Source organism: Oreochromis niloticus, linkage group LG11 (assembly GCF_001858045.2).
Source record: "Oreochromis niloticus isolate F11D_XX linkage group LG11, O_niloticus_UMD_NMBU, whole genome shotgun sequence".
Classification (NCBI taxonomy): domain Eukaryota; kingdom Metazoa; phylum Chordata; class Actinopteri; order Cichliformes; family Cichlidae; genus Oreochromis; species Oreochromis niloticus.
The window spans coordinates 11,873,662-11,893,855 of NC_031976.2; the positions used below are offsets into that span (position 1 = coordinate 11,873,662).

At 41.2% G+C, this 20,194-nt stretch overlaps 1 protein-coding gene across 3 annotated transcripts; it reads right to left on the reverse strand.

Annotated features, from left to right (window-relative positions):
• Positions 1–1,808: 1,808 nt before the first annotated feature.
• Positions 1,809–18,012, reverse strand: LOC100699736 (sulfotransferase family cytosolic 2B member 1). 3 transcript variants are annotated; one of them, XM_003443627.5, is made up of 6 exons: positions 17,639–18,008; positions 16,309–16,517; positions 16,093–16,219; positions 15,885–15,979; positions 3,885–4,065; positions 1,809–3,400 (listed from the first exon to the last, which is right to left on the reverse strand). In XM_003443627.5, the coding sequence occupies exons 1-6, from the start codon at positions 17,778–17,780 to the stop codon at positions 3,285–3,287; spliced, it is 870 nt and encodes a 289-aa protein (XP_003443675.1). In that variant the 5' UTR covers positions 17,781–18,008; the 3' UTR covers positions 1,809–3,284. The 3 variants fall into 3 exon arrangements, with proteins under 3 accessions (XP_003443675.1, XP_013125917.1, XP_019220618.1); XM_013270463.3 differs by lacking the exon at positions 17,639–18,008 and adding an exon at positions 16,972–17,182; XM_019365073.2 differs by lacking the exons at positions 1,809–3,400; positions 3,885–4,065 and adding an exon at positions 14,304–15,804 and having other exon boundaries at positions 17,639–18,012.
• Positions 18,013–20,194: the final 2,182 nt, after the last annotated feature.

Consider the following 20,194-nt stretch of genomic DNA (forward strand, 5'->3'; position numbering starts at 1 on the left):
AGTTAGCAAAGCATTTTTATATCTAGTATCCTAGCATTTTTTCAGTCTACCATTGCAACATCCCAGGAGGATCAACTTGTGTGAGCTCGCCTGCTGACTAAAAGCTCCAGCTCTGTAATATATAAGTGGTAAATAGAGCACATTGAGTCACTATGTACACATAATGTACAGGCTTGAAAATCAGATTAGAGGAATGCAGAGTGGCTAAAGTAGCTTGATTCATTATCAGGGGAAAAAAAGCAACCCTGTTACAGATAGGGGAATGGAGTTTTATTTGTAGGCCTTACTTTTACAAAATCCATCAGAAATGTGTCTTTTCAAAGAATCATCCAGATTCTTTTGATAATTCCAGATCCCCATCATCCTGTTATTACAGCTACAGCTGAAATAAAAACAAGCCTGTGTGTCTATCATATGTCCAGAGAACAATATGATGTTTAGCATTTAAAATTTTACTACTATTTCATCAAAACTATAAAAGAAGTAAATAAGACAACAAGTTACTGTTAATGACTTTATTGATCTTGTTGTTAAAATTCTCAACAACAAATTAAATACAATATTACATCCATGTTAATGAAGATTGCAGTATCATAACTTTGTATTAGCAGAAACATGTGGACTGTGCCGTTAATGTGCTACGCTCAGTAACTTTAAAAATCGTACCAGTTAAATGTCAAATACATGCAAATCCAGAATATGGAGGTCCTAGATGGCAAAAGTTAATCTTATTCAAGGTTAACATGCAATAAGTATTACAAACTAAAAAACAATATATATTAATACCTCAGTAATCATAAGCTATAACATTACACTATAAGATTGCAGTACAAAACCCTAGAAAAAAAGAGTAAGGTGTGCAGACATAAAATACTGACTGAAACAGCAGGCAGGCAGGCAGGCAGTTTTACATGACAATAGGGATATTTTTACTCCATTTTACTAATTTTACAACATTTATCTTGAATTGAAAGGCCGTGATTGGCCCCAAACACAAACCATTTTTAAAACCACAAGCAAGTCTGAGAGTTTTGGTTCAGCCAGCACTAGTTTATGGGCTCAAATTGTGGTTATAAATATTTTGTACTTGTAAATCAGACAGCATAGTTGTGAACTGAGTTTTGTAACCTGCAAACCAAATATCTGAAAATTTTATGTTTGTGCAGCTATGGAAGAGAATTTGTGTCAATGTAAAAAAGATTTGTGTTTGTAAAAAAATATTTACACGTTACAAATTTGTTTTGTTAAGGTCTGGTTACAGATACAAAGCAAAAAACTACACATAAAACATAAAAGTTCCCTGGCTGTGTGTGATTTTCAACTTACAAATTTTGACCAAATTTTTCTTCCTTTCAGCTGACTGGTCAATGTCAGGTCAATCACAAATGTAACAATCCAATCAGAGAACAGATGGGTTGGGCTGTCGAAGGGGTGCTTTGCTGAGCTGCAGGTCCAGCTAAATCAGAGCAAAGGATCCAAAATTTGTTGCGCTGGCCGCTGCACACTGTTGTTTTTTTGGGGCAGCTCTACATGTCCCAGATGCGCCTGCTCCTTGTTGTTTCAAAATGTGTATATCTGACTTTATATCCTTTACAAGAGTTTGTGTTTTATTTAGTGCTGTCAGCGTTAATCTCGTTAAAATGACGTTAACGCCATAACCGCATTAATGCAGCAAATCTATGTTAGCGAGTTACCGCGGATCGCCCTGTGCGTGGGGCTGGATAGCGTCAACACGTTAATGAGCTAACCGCGCTAACACGACTTTGGTAAGCTACAAAGCCGCACTGCTTGATGGATTGTCGGAGCATTATGGCTACTGTAGTCAGGAGCCTCGCGGAGTAAAACGTACTGTGCTTCAACTTAATATTATCGTATTGTGTGTGTATAAGGACCACAAATGGCACCTGTTAAGATCTGTACGTTAACGAGCTAACCGTGCTAATGCGTTGACACCATGCAGCCCCACACACGGATGATCCGCGCTAACTCGCTAATGGAGATTTGCCACGTTAATGTGGTTATGACGTTAACGTCATTTTAACGAGATTAACGCTGACAGCACTAGTTTTATTACCTTCAAATGTTCAATAAAAACATGTATCGCTCATTCATAACGAAGAAAGCTTTGTAACTATCCCGACTAGTGAAGAGTGTGTAATTTCCACAACACTGCTTTCCCCCTGAGGTCCGCAGAGCCATTGGAAAGACTCTGGAGGTCCCTGTATAAGCACGTAAACCTGTGCCAAAAATTCAGCGAACTCTGACAATACAAAACGTTTTCCTTTGTGGTGATGAAGGAAAACGCTGGCACGTGAAAGCACCTTTACCCTTCCAGCACCTGCAGCTCAGTAAAGCACGAGCTGCCACCAGTCCCCTCTGAGGCCTTCTCTAAACCGTAGTCTCACTTCCTGATCATGCCATTTAGCATTGTGTTCTAGAAGTGCTGAGACAGTATTTCTAGAACACAATGCTAAATGGACAGTTGAGAGACAGTTGTCCCATCCAGTAAATTTAAAAATTGGCACATCTAGACATGGTGTGCAATGTCTACTAAAAGAAACCTGAAGAAACTGGACAAGTGATAGACAAATGAAGAAGTGTCCAGCATAAAAAAAATATTACAGTACATGAACAGTCCTTAAGAATTAGGAAAGAAATCCAGAAAAGACCTGACACAGTACCTCAAAGATGGATCGGATCCTTCAGTTGATCCATCTACTGTTCACTGAAGTCTCATCAGAAATGATCTAAGTGGAAGGGTGGCTGTCAAGATGCCATTCTTAAGGAAGGTGAACAGAGAGAAATGGCTGAGGTATGCCAAATTCTACAAGAACTGGACTGAAGATCAGTGGCAACAGGTCTCTTAGAGTGATGGATCCAAATTTAAAAAGTCTAGTTCAAATTGTCAACAATATGTATGGAGGAGATCCGGAGAAAGGTATAAAGGTGATCCACTTTCTAATACCACCTGGAAAACGTCTGATTGGCTTAATCTTTCAGGATAACACTGAATTTACAAGAAAACCTTGCCAAGACAATTGAGGCTACGTTGAGGAATAAAATTGATTTGACAAATTACTGACTTTCAAGTTTGTTAGAAGACAAACTTTGTTTTCTCCTTATGTACTGTATTTCCACGTGTGTTTGCATGCTTCAGTAAATCGGTGTACCCATTTGTCATTTTCCTTCCAAATATATAAGAAAATAAAAGATTACTCGCGATATAGGTCTCGATTTTGTCTTTACCACTCCTGATCTCTCCGTCTCACTATTTCAGATGGTGGTCAATCCAAGCTCCATGGCAGAGGGAAGCTCTCACCTTCCAGCTCTTTGGAAATCACAGAGGTGAATCGGGCCAGTTGCTCTGAGCTGAAGTGTGTTTTCCAGTCTCCAGCAATACCTGACAACAAAAACACGCCAAGCATGCAAAGAGTCACATAAACATAAAAACACCTGATGAGAACAGAAATTGACCATGGAAGAAACTCTGAAAAGACATCTCGGCCTTTCTGTCCTGGCCTTTCTGTCCTGGTCGTTGTGTCCTTTACCCTACCGCCCACTTTACCCTACCGCCTACTGGTGTTGGCCAGAGGGGCCGATGGCACGATATGGCAGCCTCGCCTCTGTCAGTCTGCCCCAGGGCAGCTGTGGCTACAACCGTAGCTTGCCTCCACCAGTGTATAAATGTGAGCGTGAATGAATAATGGCATTGTAAAGCGCTTTGGGTGCCTTGAAAAGCGCTATTTAAATCCAATCCATTATTATTATTATTATTATTATTATTATCTTTGATAACAAACGCGTCCAAGTTGGTGTATTGTGTTCATTCACAGTAACTTTTCAACCCAGTCAGATGTGTCATAATGGGAGATATGGAAACTCACCTTTTCTTAGGAAAGGAGACTTGTCATGGTCCAAGTACACCTTGGGGATCAGACTGAAGTTGGACATGTTGTTGTTCTTCATGGTCTTGAAGGAACAATGCTCTGCTATCTTCTGAATTACTTCTTCAGTCAAATTACAGCCCAGGAAATCAGAAATACGCCTGAGAGCCGCAGGCAGGTCCTGGAAGAAACACGCTTGTTATATAATGTGAAACAGTTGGTGTTTTTCAAATTTGGCTTTTATTGAAAACTTATTCTAAAGTCTTTTCATGAGCAAACTGAAAAGTCAGGGGTTTGAATGGTTTAAGTCACAACTTCAAGTTTTTGGCAAGACATGAGTCTGGGTTTTGTTAGCGTCACAAACACTCCCTCCTCTCCTACATCAGCGTTGATGTGGCAGTGTTGTCTGAGTGCAACATATGCAGTATCATTCAGGAGAATACATTAGCAGGTACCTGCATTGTAACAACATGCGTAAATGGATGTGGCTTACTGAGGATGCTCAAAGTGACAAATGTGGAGGGTGTACTCGGGCCTTTAGGTGGAGCATCAAAATTTGAGGGAAATTGTGTCTCAAAACTAGGGGTGGGAATTTAAACATATGAAATAATTTTTTTTTAAAAATAACGCATTTAATCACACTTTGCATTTCAAGAAAGTGCATTGTTAGGACTGATCGGAGGCAAATTTCATTTCAAAAGACTACCCGACAGAAGCCTTGATAAAAGCGTGGTTTTGTGCAAACTGTGCAAAAAGGAGTTTCCATACTACCGAAGCACCTCAACCTTACAGTACCATCCAAATGCAAAACATGTTGCAGCAAGCACAGGAACTAGCACTGGCAGTGCCAACAAAAGATATCAGCAGTCCAAACTTGATGAAATGACTGGCCTCAGAACAAATTAGTAATTCAATATTGGACATACTTACCAACTCTTGCATAAAAGGATTGCTCTGGACTGTAGACTACTATCAGTGGTAGAAGATAGGGGGTTAGAAAATGTGCTACAGTTAGCATCAGGTGATTCAACTTTCAACTGCTGTGCCGAAAGACTATTTCAAGTAAAATTGAACAGCCTTATGGTACTGAAAGGCAAGCAAAATGAGATGCATTACAGACACCCCTGCTAATATGGAGGAACTACACCAGGAGCAAACAAGACTGGGGTAACAGAAAGAGCCACTCATACAGGATGTTTCCACCTGGTCAAATGATGATGTAAACCACGATGTTGAAGAGCAGCAGTAAGGCGACTCCTGTGCGGATGGCGAATTCAGTCGACTGCTTTTTTCGGATGCGAATTTGGCTCAGTGGTCCGTTGTAATTTTCCTGTAGGAGCTTAATTACTTTTGGTGGGATGTGCTCAGTCTCCAGCGTCATCCAAAGTGCTGCCCAATCGATGCAGTCGAATGCAGACGGAAAGTCAATAAAGACGATGACCGTCTGTTTCCGACATAAAATTCGCTCCTCACCTGGCAAATACTGAATATCTGGTCACAAGACCCGCGGTGAGGTCTGAAGCCGGCTTGCTCTTCACAGCTCGTTTGTTCACGATGTTTCTGCAGGCATGATTGAATTACTTTCATGAAGACTTTTCCACTGATCGAGAGCAGACTGATGCCGCATTAGTTTTGGCATTCTCGGTTGTCGCCTTTCTTGAAGATTGGGATAATGATGGCCTTCTTTCATGTTCTTAGAATCGTCTCCGTGCGCCACATTTTTTTGCAGAAGAAGGTGGACTTGTTGGAGAAGAACATCACCGCCAGTCTTGATCGATTCCACGGTAATTGCATCCACACCAAGCGCTTTTCCATTTTTCAAAGTCCGGATGGCTGTCTTCACCTTTGCCAGGGTCGACTCATCATCGGACCATTGGGGCCTCTGGTGCTACGATGGGTGGCGGCTCTGCTGGTGGTCCTTGTGGCTCCTTCCAGCACTGTAACTGCTCAGTTGATGATCGTACAAAGGTGCCATCAGCCTTTCAGATGTTGTCGTTTGTTGATTTGGTTTTTCTACTCAGGCATCGGAGCATTCGATAAATCGTGTGGCACTCATGCTTTGAGGCCACTTCCTCCAAGTCAGCCACTACTTGGTTCCAGTAAGCCTCGTGTTCTTCCTTCATTCGGTGTCGGATGTCCTTGTTGAGCTGACAATATCGTTTAAATGTGAATGTGAAACTGCAGAACAGATTTTCTCCACTATCAAAGGACCCTGGATCTATATCGGACAACCATCCACCTAAAAGTAGCGAAGTAAGGTCTGAAAATCTGTTGAAAAGTAAAAGGCCACAGGGAAAGCTAAAGGCTAGGCCTGAAACTCTGATTTTGGGTGACTCTGCCGTAAAGGATGTACAAAGGATGTGCGGTAAGAACACTAAAGTCCTCTGCTTTCCTAAGGATATGGTCAACAACCTGAAGGAGAGAATTCTTCAGATTGCAGATGAATATCCAACTGTGACAAACATTGTTCTGCATACAGGGTCAAACGATGTGTCCAAACAACAGTCGGAGGTTCTGAAACGGGACTTTACTGGATTATTAAATACTGTAAACTCTCTGAATGCAGCTGTATTCATCAGTGGACCTGTACCGCCCGTCAGAGGAGGAGACGAGAGATTCAGCAGATTGTTTGCACTGAATAAATGGCTTATATCAGCATGTACTGACCACTCAGTGCATTTTATCAACAACTTTAATATTTTTTGGGAACGCAGGCATCTGTTTAAAGCAAATGGATTTAATTTTAACAAGTCAGGGGTGAAACTGTTCACCTCCAACTTGTTTTATTCCATACGTCATCCATCTGTGCTTGGTGCCATTTATCTCAGCCTTGGGGCTGAGATAAACGAGGAGTTATCTCATAAAGAGGAACAAACAGTACTGCAAGAACAGACAAAGCCCAGCAGAAACCTTGAGGAGGAGCTCCATCTGCCCCCACCCGGGATGAGCCTCAGAAAGGAGAGACATCAGAGGCAAGAAGAGGGGTCCCTATTTGCCTCCAACTCTCTCAACAACACCAACGACCAGGACCAGGGACCACGACCTTCCCCAGTCCCCCAAACCCCTGATAGGCCTTCACCCTCCTCCCCCTCCCTTTCTCCCTCCTCCCCACACCTGAAATTCACTGAGGAGATGATGGAGCGGGTCAATGCTGGGCTCAGATCTACCCCCCGGCCCAATCCCTTTTTGTCCCCCATAAACCCCCACCAGAGCAGCCAAAGGTTCGCCATCGAGCCCCGCCCTCAACAGAGCAATCGAAGTTACATTGCGCAGCCTCGCCCCCTTAGTTCCTCCTTATCACCTTCATGCTCTGTCTCCGCAGTCTGATGTGTGATGTGTGGAGGGTCCAGGCTGTGAGGATTATGGCAGTGGTGACTTTTCCCAGGAGAAGCTGGGACCCTGTTTATTAGAAGGTTTTAAAATTTCTGTACTTTTAGGTGACAGAAGGAGACATGTGGCCTGGTCAAAACACAGAAAGCTGCACTTTAAAAGATCTTTAAATATAGTAAACATACCTTGTGTGCCACAGACTGCTCCCAAACACGAGGGGGCAAATAATACCTCTAAAACACTTAAGTTGGCTTTATTAAACATTAGATCTTTAGCTGGGAAAACATTTTTAATTAATGATTTAATCACCGAGCACAGCCTTGATTTTATGTTTTTAACTGAAACTTGGTTGGACCAAAGTAACAGTGGAGCTGTTCTCATCGAGACAACCCCTCCTAACTACAGTTTTATCAGTGAGGCCAGGGTAAGCAGGAGAGGAGGAGGGGTTGCTGTCTTATTTAATGAATCATTTCAATGTAAGCAGTTATCTCTTGGTAGTTTTCAGTCTTTTGAATATGTGGCTTTACAGCTGAAGGCCCCATCCAAAGTTGTGTGCCTTAATGTTTATAGGCCTCCCAAATACTGCACAGACTTTTTTAATGACCTCAGTGAACTGCTGTCTGTGATCTGTGTTGATTTCGACTGTGTAATTATTGTTGGGGATTTTAACATCCATGTGGACAACCCTCAGGACAAAGGGACAAAAGACCTGAGTAACACTCTGGGCAACTTTGGGCTGACTCAGCATGTAACAGAGGCCACACATAATAGAGGACACACTCTTGACCTACTGATCTCCAAGGGCCTGAGCATTTCAAAGGTTACTGTGTCTGATGTTGGCCTGTCTGATCATTACTGTGTTTTCTTTGAAAGTAAAATCTCAGCCCACACAAATATATCAACAGCAGTGATCACAAAACGGTGTATAACTGAACACAGTAGTGAGATCTTTAACCAGGTCTTCCCATTAACACCTGACCTGTCCAGAGGTTCAGTCAATGAGCTCGTCACTAGCTTCAATGCTAAAATGTTAAATGTAATGGACACTATTGCTCCCATTAAGGTGAAGGCTATCTCTGGAAGGAAGAAGTCTCCATGGAGAAACTCCACACTGGTGAAAAATGAAAAAAGAGAGTGTAGGAAAGCTGAGCGCAGATGGAGAAAAACAAACCTCCAGGTTCATTATGACATCTATAAAGAGAAACTTCACAATTATAATTTACAACTGAGGAGTGCAAGGAGGTCCTACTTCTCTGACATCATCACCAAAAACAGTCATAATGCTCGGGTCTTATTTTCTACAGTTGACAGGCTAACAAACCCTCCTGTGTCAGTGGCAGCTGAACTTCATTCGACCATGGCCTGCAATGACTTTGCCAAATTCTTCACAAAAAAAATCCAAAAGATTAGACAAGCAATTAGTACATCAACAGCAGATCCAGGATATGTACTGTGTCCACCGAAAAACTGTTTAAATACCATGAACCAGTTTCACCCTATTAACAGCAAAGACCTGGAGGACATCTTAGGTCAACTGAACTCCTCCTCTTGCTGTTTGGATGTCCTGCCAACAAGTTTTTTCAAAAAGGTCTCAAAGACTTTGGAGTCAGACCTGTTACAGATAGTAAACTTTTCTTTAATATCAGGTGTGTTTCCAGAACCACTAAAAACTGCTGTAATTAAACCTATACTGAAAAAGGACAATCTTGACAAGACACAAATGAATAACTACAGGCCGATCTCAAATCTCCCATTTTTAAGTAAGATCATTGAAAAAGCAGTTTCTCAACAGCTCAATTACTTCTTAACACAGAATAACTGCTATGATGCCTTCCAGTCAGGTTTTAGACAGAACCACAGCACTGAAACCGCTCTGACCAAAGTGTTTAATGACATATGTCTGAATACAGACAGTGGAAAAATGTCAGTCTTAGTTTTACTGGATCTCAGTGCAGCATTTGACACAGTTGACCACAACATATTACTCAAACGACTGGAGAACTGGGCAGGTCTTTCAGGAACTGTACTAAACTGGTTCAAAACATACTTAGAAAACAGGAAATACTTTGTATCAATAGGTAACTTCACATCTGAGCAGACAAGTATCACATGCGGAGTTCCCCAAGGTTCCATCCTGGGACCCCTTCTGTTTAACATTTACATGCTCCCACTGGCACAGATTATAAAGAACAACAAAATAAACTATCACAGCTATGCAGATGACACACAGATATATATATCACAATGTCAGCAGGAGACCGAGGCCCTGTACAGGCTCTTGGTAAATGCATTGAGGAAATTAATGACTGGCTGTGCCACAATTTTCTCCAGCTAAACAAAAACAAAACTGAAGTAATAGTCTTTGGTGCCAAAGAAAAACGATTACAGGTCACCAGAGAACTTCAATCTATACACCTAAAAACCACAAACCAGGCGAGAAATTTGGGTGTAGTGATGGATGCAGACCTAAACTTAGAAAAACACATTAAGACAATAACAAAATCAGCTTACTATCACCTCAAGAATATTTCAAGGATAAAAGATCTGATGTCTCAACAGGACCGGGAAAAACTAGTCCATGCATTCATTTTCAGTAGGCTTGATTACTGTAACAGCATCTTTACAGGTCTACCTAAAAAATCAGTCAGACAACTACAGCTCATTCAGAACTCTGCTGCTCGAGTCCTCACTAAGACCAAAAAAGTGGACCACATCAGTCCAGCTCTGAGGTCTTTGCACTGGCTGCCTGTCCGTCAGAGGATAGACTTTAAAGTTCTGATGCTAGTCTATAAAGCTCTGAATGGTTTAGGACCAAAATACATCAGTGACCTCCTGACCCAGTATGAACCTTCCAGATCTCTCAGGTCATCTGGATCCAGTCTTTTATCAGTTCCCAGAGTCAGAACCAGACACGGAGAAGCTGCATTCAGCTTTTATGCTCCATATATCTGGAACAAACTCCCAGAAAGCCTCAGATCAGCTGAAACACTCAGTTTATTTAAATCCAGGTTGAAGACTCACCTGTTCTCTGCTGCTTTTGAATAAAGCACCAAATCCACACTTTTAAGCTTAAATTCCAAAACTTACATTTTAACTACTGATTTTATCTACTGTTTTGTTTGTGTTTGTTTGTTTGTTTGTTTGTTTGTTTGTCTTAATCAATTTTAAATCATGCTTTTTATCTATTTTGTTTTTAATGTCTCTGTAAAGCACTTTGAATCACCTCGTTGTTGAATTGTGCTATATAAATAAATTTGCCTTGCCTAAAGTCGACCAGCTTCACACATTTCGCTTCATCAACCATATTGAGACATTCGTCGGATATCTACGGCTGTGTTCGGCAGCGTGTGGGTTGGCACAGGTCTTTGGCGCTTTCCATGATGACGTCCAAAACTTGTTGCTCTTTGACGTTGACATCTTCGGATGGCACCAGTGCAGCGAAACGGCTTTTGCCATGTGAGTTGATGTTTCTTTGGATGTTGAAATTGGGTGTTTCCGATGATGAAGTTGTTGGTGTTGGCGAAGGACAAGAGGCGCAAACCGTTGTTGTTCATTACACCATGTCCAAAACGACCCGACCCCATGCTCTCCCACCCAGCCCGATTGAATCCAACGTGTATTGTAGTTGGTTATAGAAATTGTTCTTGGCCAGGTCTGGATTTGTCTCGGTTGGTGCGTAGATGGTAATGAGGCGGGTTTTGATGCTACTGTTGATGGTGAGCACTACAAGGCGATTGGAGATTGGCTGGAATGAGAGAACACTCTTGACTGCGCGATGGGCAACCATGAAACCGACTCCTGCTTTTCGTTTTTCTCCACCCGAGTAGTAGAGTGCCATCTGGTCATCGGTGAGTGATGGTTCGACGACCGTCTGCCCTGATCCTGTGAGTCATAATTTGGATAAAGCTCTGATGTCGATTTTGCAGTTCAGTAGTTCTTCAGCAATGATTTCTTTTTGGTCGACGTTGTGACCAGTTCAAATTTGTATTTCCACTTTCGGTGTAATGATGTTTCGGTTTCTTCGGCCAGAAGCCCACTTCTCACCAGCATCCTTGTTCCCCAATACTGGCGCATCGGCTGCCCCGGATGCGGTAGCATTAAACTAAGAATTTAGGACATCTGACGGAGATGTGACAATAAACTGCCAATCGAGGAGCAAATTCAAAATCGTTGACTGCGATGGTTTGGCCGTGTGTGTCGAATGGACGCGAGCCGACTACCAAACTAACTCCCCTGGCGTAAACGACCTACCCAGTGGAGAATCCAACGAATGGCACGGAAGAGAACATGGCTAAAACAGGTCGAAGATGACATCAGAAATCATAGAATAAATCTTGACGAGGCCAGGACAATCGCCAACAATCGTCATGCATGGAAACAAGTTGCGAAGGAAATTCGACAAACACCGGCACCTACAGCAGCATATGGGCTTAGGAGTCAATCCGGAGAGAGAAGAGACACGGTGGATATGGTTTTTCGTCTACTAAAGAATCAAAAGGCTGTTTTTGCTGCTTTAGACAAACAAAAGCACAAGCTAGTCATTTTAACTCCATCAGGGCTGGTAAAACTCCAAAATCTGGCAACTGTCCTTGAGCCATGCAGGCAAATAAAACTATTTTTTAACTTAATGTTACTGTTTCTTCAAGAAGCTCTAGTTGACAGTTATTGTGTAGATTAATAATTACTTTCTTGAACTGTCTACTACAGGTTTGTGAGTGAGCTTCTTGGAGGTGAGCCATATAGAATAGAATAGAATAGAATAGAATAGAATAATCCTTTAATTGTCCCACAAGGGGAAATTTGGTTGTAACAGCAGCCAAAAAGACACATATACAAACAATAAGTACACAGGACACAGAACAAAAACATACACAATTTTTCTTACATATTTACATTATATGTCTTATATTCCGTGGTTTTACCTGCTTTCTGCCACCTGCGTCACACCATGGAGGTCTCCAATGATGACTCAAACTACATGGTGAAATTTAAGACTGCCTTCACAAAGGACCTATCCCAGCGAGTAGCTACACTCAACCATCAGTGGCTCAAGATAGCTACTGTGCTTGACCCACGCTTTAAGGATTTAAAGTGTCTTGCAAGGGGAGAGTAAGAAGAGGTTTGGACCAGCCTTGAGGCCCTGCTACAGGAGCAGTGTAAAGATGCCACCACAAAGGAGGCAGCAAAGACTAATAGCCTCCTCTTCTCTTCTTTGTCTTCAGACTCTGATTGAGATGAGGAAGCCCTGTGCAACAGGGCTCTGAGTTTTTACAGAGCAGAATCCACCATCAGTGAGACAGACTCCCTGCTGCAGTGGTGGTCCAGTCGAGCAGAGACCCACCCACAGCTGTCTGTCCTGGCCTGGAAGTGATGATGATGATGATTATGCCTTTAACTGTCACTTGCAATGTTTCATGTACATGTTCTAACCCAGGGCTCGCAAAATTTCAAAATCCCTGGTAGCCCTTCGGGCAGGGACTCTTCAGTTTGTGGTAGCCCAAAATAAATTTAAGTAGCCCGAATAAAAAAAAAGAGCAATTTTTTGATTGATGTTTTGTTTCCTGTTTTGTTTCCGTTACAATATTATACTTTAATGTATAATATTGTAACGGAAACAAAACATTAATCAAAATATTGTTGAAACACAAATTAAACATTGTATAAAAATTACAATCATCAACTCAAATACTTGGTTCTAATTAAACAGAAATTTCTATGAACTTGTAAGAACTGTGTAGAACATGAATCAGTCTGTGACAGGTCCTGAATTTGAAATTTCCACTGAAGTCACAGGTAAGAGATAAGTGAAACCAAGATCTAGGACATTTTTTTTGAAGTTTACAAAGACTGCTACATTTTGCCAGTGGTAGTTCACTCTTTGCAACATAGTACGCTATTCTAAACAGATTTTTTCAGGTTTATTTTTAGTATGTTCTTTGCAATTGGTGTTTGTTCTGGGAAAGATATTACAAACTGAGCAATATTGCATTTCTCATGGGTTCTAATGGGGGTCTTTCTTAAAATTACTGGTCCCAGTAACAAAGGCGCTTGTCGACTCAGAAATCGAGGGAAAACCAACAACACACCCGGCAGAACATTATGTTATTTACAGGGGTGCACATAAGTGGTCTGCAGGTGCGCATTTGCTGTCAAAATAAAAGACGCGCACCAGATAAGAAGTTGCAACGCGCGTTTGCGTCCATATAAAAGGCACTGTTTTTGTCCGCTAGAGTGGGATTTTCACGGCATATTCTGCACCACATCTCTGTGCGTTCATCATTTGTTTGAAGCCAGCTCACCTCCTGCAACCACTTTTCCGAGAATACGCGCTTCTTTTGCGGTTCAGACTCCTGACATTTCTCTGGAGGTGGAGGAACACCAAAGTAATTGCTTAAAGGAGCTTCTTCGACATCTTTAAGAGTTCTAAACAAATGTCTGTCCTCCTCCAGAAAATCTGGAGGTGCGCGTTGCAACTTCTTATCTGGTGCGCGTTTTTTATTTTGACAGCGAATGCGCACCTGCGGACCACTTATGTGCACCCCTGGTTATTTAGCTCGTCATATTCCAGCCACAGAAATTCTTTTGTCCATGAAACCATAAAGCTGCACTTTCTTTTTCCCTCAGTCTGATTTGTCATAACTTTTCCGTTTTGTGGTCGGCTTTTCTTTGGCTGTCACTTCTTCACCCTGACTTGTCTTATTTGGCTCAGCAGAGCTAAAATATATATCCTGCTGCTTTTACACACGTACTTACATAACGGTCAGCGATTCTCTGCGCAATCAACCTCTCACATGTTTAAGCTTGCTGTGGGAGATTTCACTTGTCACGTTTGAATAGTAAGCTAACGATTGATAAGACGATGTCAGAGGAATTGGTGCGCAATTAATCGTCACTCACCAATCAGTGCTGCCGCTCACTATACACAGTTCGCGCGATCGCAAAGTGAAAGCAAAAAACAAGCGCAAATTCAAACGCGATTTCAATATGTCACATATTGACAGTGGCTCATCGATGCCAATGACATAATTACCCAGCTACATTTCCGAAAGAATGCAAAAGCATTGACATATATTTTTCCTTCCTATGATAGCCCGACGGGCAGGGCTGAGATAGATTTTGGTAGCCCGACTGGAAAATTCGCTAGCCCCGGGACGTCGGGCTAGCGAATTTGCGAGCCCTGTTCTAACCATACATACACAGCAAAAACATCACATTGGGAAGAGAGGTCAGAGAGCGGTAGGATGGTAAGAAAAAACAATGAAATGCACAATACATGAGGGGAGAGGAGGAGAAAAGCAGACTGAGCTCCTGAGAGGAGAGCAGTTTGAGAACAGAAAAAAAACACCTCAGCACAAAGCACATGAATCTTCACACCTTACAACAAAAAAACAGATAAAAGCACATGACTTGCGGGGGGCAAGTTCTTACTTGTAGCAAAAAAGTAGCAAAAAAGAGCTGCCTTGAGCTCTGAAAATGTGAACAGGCTACTTTGTCTAAGTAACTGATTAAAAGACACAGACTGTATGGCGTATGTAGGTATTGTGAGTCCAATGGGTTTGTTATTTCTTTGCACTAAAATAGTCGATGATCACACTGTTTTAGCGAAATTTGCTTGTGCGATTAAATGTGATTAATCAAGATTAATTCATTAATTACAAAGCCTCTAATTAATTAGATTAACTTTCTTTTAATCGAGTCCCACCCCTACTCAAAAGACAATATTAATAGAAGTAGGTAAGTAACAATTTTTAAAAACACAGTTGTCAGCTTGGTCGAGTAGCCATGGAAGCAGACATCCAACATAAGAACCAAAGAGTCTTTGATTGAATGGAACAGATGGGTTTAAATAACCTCATAGGATATTCCATTCTGCAGGTTACACTCAGGAATATAGATGATACAAAAGAAATTGCATTATAACACAGAAATATTTATAAAAATAAACTATTTACAAACATTTCCAACTTAGGCCACATTTAAAATAATAACCAACAATAACCTTATTATGAATATGAATGAATGAATAAATAAATTCCCATAACCTATACTCATGCCTTACTCTCCTCCCAGAACCAATAAATTGTTTGCAGGTCGTGGGGCACAATCTTCCCCGATCATAAAATTGCAACCAGGAAGCAGCAGAGGTGAGTAAAAGGCTGAAAAAACTATGTCTTTCTATGATGTTCTAGCTGACTACTATGATTTATATTTGCAAACATTCATGTTATTTAACCAACAGATTTGTATATTGATATAGATCGCTTTCTTTACTTGTATATTGTAGGCGAATGCCGTAGTGACGAGGTGCAGGCTAAAGTTGAGCAAGACAACCGCACCCACAAATACACACACAGCTAACAACAGCTGCTCATGTAATTCAGCTGATGACCTGATAATGAATAAAAGTTTCAACAGTCCTCCAATTACTTTCTGTTTACTTCAATGCACAATATGACAATTGAAAATATGACAAGAGAAAGTGTGAGTTAAAATATTTATTCTGTGGAGGTAATGGCAGCTCTGTGTTACACCTGTCTCTCATAGTGTGCACGCACACACTGACAATGCAGTGCACTATGAGACACCGCGTCTGGTAGTTTAGTCAAAAAATAAAAATAAAATAATTAACACATGAAATCCTTTCAGTGAAAACATTGAAATTGTTTTTACCTGAACCATTTCTTCATATGTAATGTACATTATTCTGTCTCCCAGTTCACTGTTTCTCCAACTCTTCACGTGGTCTGTCCATTTTCCAAACAGCACTGCAAATAAAGCAGACATTGGTTGACGAGTTAAACATCTAAGCACTCTTCTACTGTGATAGAACTTGCAAATATTGATTTTCTTGCATGTCTCCTCAGATGTGATCTCTGACCTTTGCCCTCAAGAAATGTATCCATGAACTCATCAAACGTTCCTGGATCCTCAAGGAAGCTGGCCATCTGGTGGAAGTAGTATGAAGACACCATGATGTCCTTTGGGTTCCTCATGAGATAAATCACCTACAGCAGAAAGAGTGCAAAAACATAAGTGTGTGTAAAGTCTCTTACACAATCAGGAACACATTGGGAATATCACACAGAGTCATTACCTTTGCTTTGGAGGTACAGAAGGAAGGGGGCATGAAGTTGTAGGGAAGATGTGAGACCAGTGCCCGTGGAGATGCCAACTTAGCCACCACCCGTGCCAGCTGTTTCTCTTCCAGCCATGGGACTCTCTCCCAGTTAGGAATGGTATGGATGGGGGTCAGATCCCCCCCATTCAGCACCAGTGGGAGGATCTCCTGCATCCAGATTGTACCTAAAGAAACACCAATAAAATAATAAATGAGTATGAGCTACAGGTCTTCAAGTATAACTGCATAACGGGTTAACAGACACAGTAGTGGGAACTGGTGCTTAGTATCAGGAACGCTTGTGAAAATCAGTCTTAGTCAATGTAAGCACAGTTTGTAACTGCTCTCCAATTAAAGATCCTGCACATCATACACACGCATGACTGCCAGGTGCAGTGCTTTCCATCATCTCAACACACTCTTTTCACTTGTTGGTATATTTCATCTCTATCATTAACCACGCTAATCTGCTGCACATCCTTTCTACCTTGTCTTGACTAGCCAATTGTTACAAGAATCATTTTCTTTTCTTAGTGTGCAGCCTCACATACAACTCATTATAAACCATTTCCTTTCGTAAGCGCTCTCTTTGCTGTATGACAAGCTCCCAGTACTCAGGTCTTTCTTCACTTTGGATACCTTCCTGTAGTTCTTCTTTCCATAACAAGTCTACTTGTTGTTTTGAAACTATCCAGAGGATACATTCTGGGCAGTTTTCCCAGACATCTGTTAACCCTTCCTTTCCACCCAGAGCTATCCTACATCATCTCTGAACTCTGTGCAACATCCTTTGCTCTTCAACTTCAGCGACTCATCTGCCTAGCCACATTCTCACCTGCCACTACCTTGCGGTCTCCCATTTCCTTCAAACTGCACCTTTTATACACTTTTATACATCCCTCTATGTCCCTCCCTCTGCTTGAAGTACGTGTTCACCACAGCCATTTGCATCATTTTTCACAATATCATAACAGTTGACACACGGCTTTGGAGTGACGGGAAAAACTTTGTCTCTTGCATAACGCACAGTAAATAGGCTTACTTAACCACATATACAGGTTTATGCAGGCTGGCAATAGTGAGCATTCAGGTTGATCAGCAAACTGTTCAAGGACGGCGTGCAATTCACTCGCGAACCTCACTTTTATTCACCCTCACCCGCAGACTCTGCGTGCTCTGTCTGACACCACTTACACAGATAAATGCGCAGGTGCAGCGTCTATCATCAAATTCTACCGTCACAAAGGTTTAGTCAGCAGTTTTCTGTGAAGTAAAAGCCGCTTGAGTGTTTTACAGAAACTCTCACCTGACTTCGGGTATGTAACAGCCAGGACGTCGTCGTCTTCAAACTTGAATCCCTGAGCAAACTCCAAACTCTCATAAGAGTGAGTCTCCTTGGGCACAATCAGTCCGTGATAGCGCAGGTACATCTCCTCAGAAAGCGACATTTTTCGAAGTATGCAGAGAAAGTGTCGCTGTCAGTAACCGTCGTACCTCCCCGCCACGTTCACGCAGGGTGGGAAATCACAGAGGGAAATCAAACAGTAAATATTTACTTTCCTCGTGCCCAGTGCTTGATTCTCTAAACATCTCCAAAGTTATTAATTATGTTACTTATGATCTCAGAATTACTATTCACGCTAATAGCAATTAACTGTCCCACAATCATGTCGAATAAAGTAATAGCCAGTTTTTACAGGGTGACGTGAAGGCAGCACGTGATTTCCTGTCTGGCGCCTAATTTACAATTAAGTTTTGTTCAATACAGCAAAAAAAATATTAATATCAGGTCAATACAGGGGCACTATCGCTGATATTAATACCGATACTGATACTTTTAACTTGTAAAGCTTATGTAGAGGAGAGAAGTGTGTTGTGAGTTATGAGATAAAACATCAGCAATTTGCAAACACATTTCAGTTACCACTAAATCACCCAGGTTTTACTTCCCCAAATACTTAGTTAACCCAACAAAACACGCCTTCCAGCTTTTCATTGATTTTGAATCTGGGTTTTTTTAGACCTGAAATGTAAATGTGTCTGCCTCCAAAGCACTTTAGGGCAGCTTAAAGTTATAGACATGACCGTCAAGACAAAAAGGTTCAGAGATTTTTCATAGTGCATGTTTGAGGTATATTTTTTTTCCCCAAATGATCATTTATTTATCACAATTCAGTGGTTTTCATACTCAATTTAGCAGATATAAATAACCCATCCCTTCGAATATTTTCCTGTATTTTTTATTCCACCACCACACCGTACGCTTTCTTGGCAGTTTTTCTCAGCACATACTTCAGTCATATTGCAGACTTCACCACAGTACAGAAATCTAACCTGTTTAGCCTGCACTGAACTGTACAGCATTTTAACACAACCTCTGAGTAAGACACAGTTAGCATACTTCAATTTGTCTTTTAAGGCTTTCACGACACATTTCTCTACACCACCCTCACATATGTGTCTGCCACTTTTGACTTCCTCATGGTGGTTAAGGATAGAAATAGAAATGTCTGATCACAGATCAGTTGCCCACTTTGCCCCAGTCCATTTTAAAAGAGCTTGTGCTCATTGAAGATGGTGATGTTTCTGGCTCTTGTTCATATGTGGCTTCTACTTTGCAGAGAGACAGGGTTTTAACCTGAATTTGTGACCTGTGTTCACAGACAAGGATTTCTAGAAGTGTTCCTCTACCCATCCCATAGTTTTCATGACAGAAACCTGGTTTTTATGCAGTACTGCCTGAAGATCAAGGGCCATTGTTAATTTTTAGCATTGTTCCTGGTTCTTAGTGCAGTTTCCCTAGTACGTATATCTTCCAGAAAAGAAACTTTGTATTCCAAAATGCTTTGATAATTTCCAGGTTGGATGGAGCCAAGTCCTGATGACCACGGGCTGGTCTGAACCAGTAGACCCTTGTGTTCTTACTGAATTACTCTTGGCTGTGTTTAGTAAACTAACTTAAAGAACAAACAAACTATGACCAGCCTTATCCTGCAGTCTACAGGATAAGGCTGGATCACAGGTTTTTTTTAAAAATTTGTTAAGTTGTAGCCTTCAAATTTCCTCTGTGTTTCTGGGAAAGTATCAGAATGTTCTCCCTTTCTGACCTTAACTTGGAGTGGGTCCATGTTAATATAATGTGTGTCTGTGTATAATATGTAACAGCAAAGTCCACTGTGATTCTTGAAAAGTGAGTGCTTTATTGGACTCTAGAGACAACAGCTGACAGGAGGAGAAAACATTCGGCAGTGTGAGCTCTATTAGCAGAAACATGGTTAACTAAGAAAAATGAAATATAACTACTGGTAAAATCCTGAATTTTGAGCCAAACTTCCGGAATGTGTCATTCTCTGTGTGTTCCAGAAGCAAATTTGATTACTGTCACGTTTGCAGCATTCCTGGTTGTTAAGAGGTGAATTTTTCATAATAACAGACACATAATAATAATAATAATGATAACACACATAGAGATACAAGTACAAATACACCAGGACTAATATTTGGGTAAATGTCCATTAGCAATTACCACCTTAACCAGGCATTTTTGGTAGTCAAAAAGTAGTTGGCTAAATTGTTTGGTTTTATGGTACAGACCCTGCTTTTAAGCATAGTCCTAAAATTTTGGGGAATGTTAACCTTCTTCATCCGTTCCAGTTTTGATGTGTGGTGCGATTTTAAAAGACCGTGTAGTTCATTCAGAACCACTTATTAAAAGATTTCAGTTTATGCATATATTTGACCCATGTATCTCTACTTTTGACTGTGTGGAAAAATCCAAAATAAATTCAAACTTGACCACAATTCTTTTTTTTAAGGCACTAAAGATCAAAGCCCATGTTATTCATGTCCATGATGAGCGTAC